This window comes from Jaculus jaculus, chromosome 14, assembly GCF_020740685.1.
Source record: "Jaculus jaculus isolate mJacJac1 chromosome 14, mJacJac1.mat.Y.cur, whole genome shotgun sequence".
NCBI lineage: Eukaryota > Metazoa > Chordata > Mammalia > Rodentia > Dipodidae > Jaculus > Jaculus jaculus.
This window is the reverse complement of record NC_059115.1, coordinates 43,953,166-43,961,835: the sequence shown is the minus strand read 5'-3', so window position 1 is coordinate 43,961,835 and position 8,670 is coordinate 43,953,166. Positions and strand designations below refer to the sequence as shown.

Sequence of the window (8,670 nt, the reverse complement as noted above, 5' to 3'; positions counted from 1 at the left end):
TTAAATTTTAATTGCAAAGTAGTTATTCAATTTATAAATACATTTGTTGTTATTGTTATTGAAAAGGAGTTGGGTAGCTTTGTTAGATAGTATAGGGTAATTAGGCCTTGGTGTTATTTTCAGACAAATGGACACAAGGATTTGCACCCTTCATTGAGAGAAAGACGTTTTGGATAGAATGTTAAGGCCTTAGAGAGATCCCCAGTTCTAACCCAGAGGGTAGAAAATAACAGAGCTGTTCTTACGGGAATTAAGAACCATAGAGACAAAGCCTTGGAAACTGGGAATGGGCAGCGAGTGGGGGCCCCGAGGTGCTGTCAAGCAGGCAGAGTCCCTGAGGTAATGAGTGGAGGGAGGGTGCTGGGAGGCTGGCCATCACCAGCCACAAGAGACCCGCTTCCCAGCCTCTCTCATACAGGGTCCCCTAGACCTCACGACTGGTGCTGGAAAATCCTCGCCGTGCTGAGAACTGCAACTCACAGATAGGACATTGAACCTAGGAAACAGGTGGCGAATTCTCTGGGCGAGGACACCCACAGCATGGACTGCAAGGAAGATGGTGAGGAGGAGGGAGACGCTGACTGAGAAGGGGGAGGTATCTCCACAAGTGGTAGCGCACACTGGAAGAATCCCGATGCTGAAGGAACCGGGAAAAACGGGACACTGTCTATTAGCTTGGACACTACTGCTTGCAACTTGGTTTGGTGTTCTGTTTGTCTCTTGCCCTGGCTGCCTGTCTTCTGTTTGGCCGAGAATGTGAGTTGGACAAAGGCCTTTGGTGCGGCAGTTTCTGTCTCCTTGTCCTGCCGCCGCATCATTCTTTTGCCTTTGTTCTGCTCTGGGCTCTTCCCTCTGAGTGGTTGTTCTTTGGACTGGCCACACTATGGGGAGGTGCTTTGTGGGCAGCAGGAATCACCATTTTGCCTGAGCGCCCTGGAGCCCCTGGGTGCAGCTGCTTTAGTATATCCTTGAACTCTGACTTTTCCTTGATGCTCGTCTGGGAGTCTGGAAGTAATGTCCACCGGATAGAAGGACTTGATAGCCAGGAGCTAGGACCAGTCTCCTGAGCATAAGAGGAGCCCTGGCTTCCAGGGGTTGAATGATATCATCATAGAGTCAACTGTGGAGTCCAGACAGAAAGACACCCACAGGAAGGCCAGGACAAAGGATTGATAACGTGTGAAAGGTTGGGAGCAGGTCACCAGAACTTGATCCCAGGATCCACACATGGCTGGATTCATGAAATCTGAGTCTTTAAACATCTGGAGACCAGAGCAGTTCTCCTCTTGCTTTGAATCAGCGAGGGACATTAGCGTCGTTACAGGGAGCAGGTCACACAAGGTCTGTCCAGGGACCTGGAAGAATGACCCTCGTCAATCTGCAGGAAAACAAAGCCACAGTTATCAGCACCAATATTGTTAATGGACACGAGCTTTCCCAGCTGTGATTCCACTCTCAGCTGCCCACTTTTTACTTGATGGCAGCTGAGCCTAGGTCCTTTATGACTCTCTGGGTCCAGCAAGTTCTCCACAGGCCACTTAGGGTCTCAAGCAGAAAATAATACCCATGGTCGATCTTTATGGGAGCCATGACAGTCTGACTGGCTGTCCCAAAGACAACTTCCATCATTTAATCGGGCACTTCCTTTTATTTTGGCCTTGTCAGTTTGTGGGAGAACAATCTTAACATTCACATTATTCCAGAGCTGATGGAGGCTGTGTTGAGGTCCCAAGATGCTCTTCAGTGCCTAGCTTAAAGAATTGATTGCTCATTCTGCTTCCTTGATGAAACTTACTCCCTTCTGATTACTCCCCTCGAGGTCAACAAATCCCAATATCACTAGTGACTAGGAGCCTCAAGGAGCCACTGCTGACTCAGATTATAACTTTGGAGTACAAGGACTTCCCTAAACTCCCAAAACTCCATTACAGTTTTTAGCCCATATTTGAATAGATTGTAGCTTTAAGAAAATATTTTACCAAACAGAAATCATCTATTTAGTAAGAAGCAGTCTTGTGATGTGTACTTTTGCAGTGTACCAAGGGTACTTAAGAAGGAGATGTATTACTGGTAAGAAAACCCATAGAGTCTAAGACTACAGGTTAAAAGTCAATCCTTTTTTTTTTTTTTTAATTTATTTATTTCTTTATTTGAGAGCGACAGACACAGAGAGAAAGACAGATAGAGGGAGAGAGAGAATGGGCACTCCAGGGCTTCCAGCCTCTGCAAAGGAACTCCAGACGCATGCGCCCCCTTGTGCATCTGGCTAACGTGGGACCTGGGGAACCGAGCCTCGAACCGGGGTTCTTAGGCTTCACAGGCAAGCGCTTAACTGCTAAGCCATCTCTCCAGCCCATAAAAGTCAATCCTTTATGATAGTCAATAAACTCCTTGCACTTCTGGTGCACAATGAAGTGTGGAGATAGCTGGGGACTGGGCTCTGTAATTTAACATAGAACACTAATTCACCAATTGTGTAGCATTTATGTTCATCTGTGTTTTCACTGGAATAAAATTATTATTTCATGCAACATTGTTATTTAAGAAAGTGCCAAGAACCGTTTTAACACTCTTAATAAACTTTCCTGTAAGATTTATTTATTCTTATTATTTTTACCCAATACAATTTAAGTTATACATATGTTATAGTCGATTTCACACTGCTGGGAAGAACTTCCAAACCAGACCCAGGTTATGGGAGAAAAGGGATTTATTTCAGGCTTATAGGTTCAGGAGAAGTTCCATAGTGGTGGAAGGAGCTGGCCCCCTTTCAAAAACCCACAAAGAGAGAATGCCTAACACCCCCCCCCCTCAGCAGTACAAACATGCAACAAACCACCAGTAAAACACTAGGGACCCAGGCAGACCTCACTCAGCATACTTTGTGCTAGACATCAGACCTGCCCCCAGTGACACTTAATGACTGAACCCCAGGATTTTTCTTCCAATGACACCTTCTCCTACTAGGTGACTATAGGTAAGATTTGCAATTTAAAATTTCTACTAGGAGACATACATTCAAATTACCATATACATTCAAACTGCTTTATTCTGTCCCTGGCACCTAATAGGCTCATGATCATTTCACATTGCAAATTGTATGTAGTCCAACCTTAAGTGTCACTTAGCTGTGAATCCTATAAATTCAAGCAAGTTTCATACTTCCAACATATGATGGCACACACTAAACATTTCCATTGCTATAAGACAAAACAAGGAGCAACTGGTCTCGTGCAATCTCAATAACCATTAGGCAAATATCTGCAGTTCAAGTCTGATATCCATAATCAGCAACCAGTCATGAGTCTCTGGATTTTTCAGTTTCCCCCCTCTAGCTGGGCTGAGTAGCCAGGGAAAACTTCCATCCCAAGCCAACAGCACTCAGTGGTATCTCTTGCACAGACCTAGTGTATTCAAAACATCCTTGGATATCCATGCAAATCACAGTACTTCTCCCAATGACATCACTGGTCTCTTTATAAGAGCCATCATGCCCTGCCTCACTTGTCACATCTTGGCAGTGTCTCCTGGACTGTGCACACTTTGTGACTCACTCCATACATTTTTCAGGCTTCTGAAACCAATACCAGGTGTGCAGGACACAGCCATGATGTTAATTAAGAGACAAAATAAACTGTGACTTGTACAGCCAGCTACTTCCATTCAGTCATCTCCTTTCAAAAATGTTTGCATTTCTACCATTCATTCTGACCTCAGATATCCTTTCAATTGCTCAGTATAAAGTACTCTGGCCATCTTATGATTGCTAATGTGTTTGACAATAGAAGCTTTAGGGTCATAAAATGAATCTCTGTGCCAGTAACTTTAAACTTTCATGAAATTTTCCAACTTTAGATATAAATTTCTTAGTTCTCTATCTTTAGCCATGTACATCATTCCATTACAAATTTAACCTTGATTGAACACTCTAGGCATGGGTAGCAGAATGCAGCCAGCCCTTATGTCAGTACCTAAGTTCCAACAAAATTTTCTGCAATCTTTCTTTTTCCCTTCAAAAGTTCATAAATAAAGCCTCAAAATACAATTCTTTCTTCGTTTAGCATTTTCAAACTCTCACTAGAGTAGTCTATAAAACTTGGATTAGCACTCAGGAAGGTGTGTTGGCTGCAAGTACCAAGTCCATGTTCATTCCTTCAGATCAAAAGTTCCAAAAGACCAAAATCTGCATGGTAAGATTCGCCACAGCAGTAGCATACCACCTTGATCAGTACCTGTCATGGTGTCAGAGTCAGAACACACTGTTGGGATGGACCTCCAAACCAGACACAGTTTATGGAAGGAACGGGATTCATTTCAGGCTTACATATTCAGGGGAAGTCCCACAATGACAGAACAACCTGGCCCCCTTTCACAGATCTGCAGAAAGAAAAGCCACCAGAACCTGTCAACCATATGTTTATCCATAATTGGTTGTATTTGTAATTAAAACATATTGCCTGTCTGTATCAGTTACTTTTTTTTTTTTTTTTCTGGAGCAAATAACACAACTAGAAGTAGCTTAAGTAAAGAAAAGGGTGTATTTTCCATTTACAGTTCTGAGGAGAAGTCCCTCGTTCTGGGGAAAGTATGACAGTATCAGGAGACCAGCATCACATTATCATATCAGCAGGAAAGAAACAGACAGACAAATACTGGATGCTTTGCTTGCTTTTTCTGTTTAAACAGTTCTTGGGATACTACTACCCATAGTTAGGGAGATCATTCCACTTCAACTAGCCTAATCTAGAAAACACCATACAGAAAAGACTAGAGATTTGTTTCCATAGTGATTTGAAGGCATATCAAGTTATCAACCAGAGTTTAACATTACAATATTAATGTATCATTTTATGCCACTGTTGCTATTGTTAATATGCTAACTTTATGGCTATAATGAACATCGGATAGTACTCATTTAAAAATTGACTTTGGGGGCTGGAGAGATGGCTTAGAAGTTAAGGTACTTGCCTGTAGAACCAAAAAAACACAGGTTCAATTCCCAGGACCCACACAAAGCAATGTACACAAGGTGACACGTGCATCTGGAGTTCTTTTGCAGTGGCTGGAGACCTTAGCGTACCCATACTCTCTCTCTTTCTCTCTCTTCCTGCCTCTTTCTCTCTCTTTTGCAAATAAATAAAAATAAAATATTTTTAAAATATTTAAAAATTCATTTTTGTTTATAATTTAAAAGTAATTTGGAAGTAAGGGGAAACCTTATACTTGTGTTTCTTTCTCTCTTTGTTGTTTCTCTTTGTTTAAGCAAATAAGGTTATTTCCTAACATTGCCACATGCAAACCCAAACTCATGAGAAAAGCTAAACAATCCCATGCATTGATGTATTATGCTTATATCTAGTATCCCATTGTCAATCAAGTTGGAACATACTTCCTGGCACAGAATGAGTGCCATGGATATGTGCATGTATCAGGATTAGAGAGATTTGTTGATGACCTAGCTGGACAGTGACCACATGAAACTTTAGATCTGGCAACTCTGGAAGTCATATACTTTGCTGTGTGATTGTCTGATCCAGCTCTTACTGAAAAAGTATTTTCATAGCATTCCATCTAATTTTTCTATTTAAAAAACTTCTATTCTGAAAAAAAAATATATATATATACACACACACACATACATACACACACACTCATTGCAGATTATTCAATACATCTTTATCTTGACTCTTCTGTAAAAACTAGAAAAAGGACCTTGGTACAACCCACAGGGATGTTCTGATTTCATTGGACAGACCTGCTTTTGTGGTATATGTGTCAATTCTGTTTGATTGAGCCTCATGTACTTCAAACCATCACTATCATGGCCAAGACACTTCACTGCACCACAATGCAGCATCATGACATGGTTGAAGTCAGTCTTTGTAGTCATGGGTATGCTCTCCACAGCCTCATTAACACCTGAAAGCCATCATTATATTTCTCATGCTTGTAATTATGTATTAACAGAGTTAATCTGCACAGTGAGTTTCTGCAGAGAAATGAGCAAACTGGGAAGAATAGCTTTGTGACAGTGTGATCACATATTGTCTTTTAAACTGGCATTTATTAACTTGTAACTTTCTTGTATAAATAAATGGGTCTTTCTTTTAATTAATAAATATTATTCATAGGTATAGACATAACATAGTTCCTTTAACCATTCACTTATTGAAGGATCTTAGGGTCATTTTCTGTTTTTGATGATGATAAATTGGGCTTCTAGGACCAATGTGTTGTTATTTTATTATTTTATTTTTTGTTTATTTGTATTTATTTATTTGAGAGCAACAGAGAGACAGAGAGGCAGAGAGAGAAAAAAAGAGAATGGGCACCTCCAGCCACTGCAAATGAACTCAAGACATGTGCGCCCCCTTGTGCATCTAGCTAACATGGGTCCTGGGGAATCAAGCCTCAAACCAGGGTCCTTAAGCTTCACAGGCAAGCGCTTAACTGCTAATCCATCTCTCCAGCCCATCCTTCTCCCATTCTTTTATTTTATTTTATTTTATTTTCATTTTTATTTATTTATTTGAGAGCAACAGAGAGAGAGAAGGAATGGGTGTGCAGGGGCCTCCAGCAAATGAACTCCAGATGCATGTGACCCCTGTGCATTTGGCTAACATGGGTCCTGGGAATCAAGCCTTGAACCAGGGTCCTTAGGCTTCGCAGGCAAGTGCCTTAACTGCTAAGCCATCTCTCCAGCCCTAGGACCAATCTTAAATGTAAAACAGCCCCATAGACTCAGGCATTTTTAGTTAAGCTTCCTATTTAGTTTTCAGTAAGCACAACCTTGCTGGGACAGGTATGTCACTGGAGTCATATCTTGATTCCTGCAGTTATGTGTGAAGGACACCAGCTTGAGCTCTGGATGTTCTTTCTGTCCCTCTGCTATGGACATATGATGAAGTGAGCCAGCTTCCTGCTACATGATGATGCTTCCCACATAACCTTTAAGCCTGAAATAAAATTTTGTCTTCCAAATTTGCTTCTGGTTGGATGTTTGTCCCAACAATGAGAAGGTAGCTGCAATGTAAAATTAGTACCAGGAAGTGGGTCCTTGAGATGAATCTGGCTATGTGCATGTAGATTTTATTTTTCCAAATTCTGAGCAACATTTTATTTTTATTTATTTTATTACTTTTTATTTTCATTGCCAGTTTTTTTCTTTATTAGATATGAACATATTTTGTACGTAAACAACACATGTTCGTACCATCCGTTCCCTACCCCTTTTCTGTAAAGGTCTTCCTCATTGGGGGTTAAGGTCAACTCCATAGGGATTGTAGGTCATGCATTATGGGAAAGTGAGAGGCAATGTCTCTGTGCAAAATGTCCCAACTTATAGCTCTAACAATCTTTCTGCTGTGTTAATTTTTTTTTTGAAATGTATTTGCAAGAGGCATGTGGAAGGGTTTAATATTTAGATGAGGGAAGCTTTGCAGTGCTGTAAGTAGAATTTTATGGGCTATTTTATGAAAGTTTGAAAACTGTAATTGCAGAGAGAATTATGGACTGTGAGTGCTTGGCTTATGACGTTTCAAACAGAAAGGAAAGAACATAGTTAGAACTGGGCTACTGGAAACCAACAGGTACTTTATGTGCAATGTATGAAAACAAATTCTAAGTTGAGATTCAGGATCTGCACAGTGCTGTCCTTTCACAGAAGGCAAGAAGTTGCTGGCATCATGTCAGAGGCTGTCCTTGGAGCAGGAGGCTATGAAAGTGGGCCTCCTTCAGGGTCTGGTTGATGTAGAAGCATGGTCCTTTGTACAGCACAAACTTTTCAGGGCAGAGCACCATGTGCTGATCTCATCTGTGGTGTGTTGCATCCATAGTATGTCTGGTTCAGGCTGATTTCCCAATCTGTTAACTAGAAAATCTACTTTCTATAAAAGGACCTTTTAAAAATGCAGGAACTTCAATCTTTTATAACTCAATAAACTAGTAAAAAGTAAAAAGTAAATAAACAAAAATAAATAAATTGGGCTTCTTGTGGAAAGAATGCTGGCTGCATCCTTCTGTCCAAACCCAGAAAATTTGAACAAAGTTGTATTTAATGTTAACATATGAGTGTGCTTGTTAGAAGGTATAGAACAGAATGATATAAAAGATGCACAGTTTTTCATTTTAAGATTTTTATTTCATTTTATTCATTTGGAGAGAGAGAAGAGAGGAAGGAAACGCAGAAAGAAAACAAGCATGACTGGGCCTCTAGCCACTGCCAATGAACTCCAGATGCATGTGCCTCTTGTGCATCTGGCTTATGTGGATCCTGGAGAACTGACCCTGGATCTTTTGTCTTCAGAGGGAAATTCCTTAACCACAAAGCCATTTCCCTAGTTCAGGTGCAGAGTTTTACATAGGAAAAATTCACGCAAGTTTTCAGGCACAGAGATTGGTTTTAGTTTACTTAAGCTGCAGTTGAGATTACCACTAGCAAGGTGGGCCAACTCTTTTGCACTGGGACAATGGAGATTATGCCCTGTTCGTAAAACCCACCACTGGAACGGTCAAGCTAGTACTAATGCAAAGTGTTTCCAAAGGAAAGACTTGAAGATTGGTGAAAGAGTATCTTGTTCTTCAAGATCAAGCTTTATTTCCTCCTGGATTTACAAATTTGGCTCTGTCACCCACCTGGTATTGGTCTTGGAAGCATGAAAAATGTAAGGA

General features: G+C 40.9%; 1 protein-coding gene across 1 annotated transcript; it reads right to left on the bottom strand.

The window, feature by feature from the left end:
- Positions 1-424: 424 nt before the first annotated feature.
- Xndc1n (XRCC1 N-terminal domain containing 1, N-terminal like) lies at positions 425-1,590 on the bottom strand. Its single transcript, XM_045133382.1, is given in 7 exon segments — positions 425-523; positions 525-600; positions 602-697; positions 699-1,102; positions 1,104-1,330; positions 1,333-1,566; positions 1,569-1,590. Coding segments are annotated over 7 exon segments (1,158 nt in total).
- Between the last annotated feature and the right edge of the window lie 7,080 nt (positions 1,591-8,670).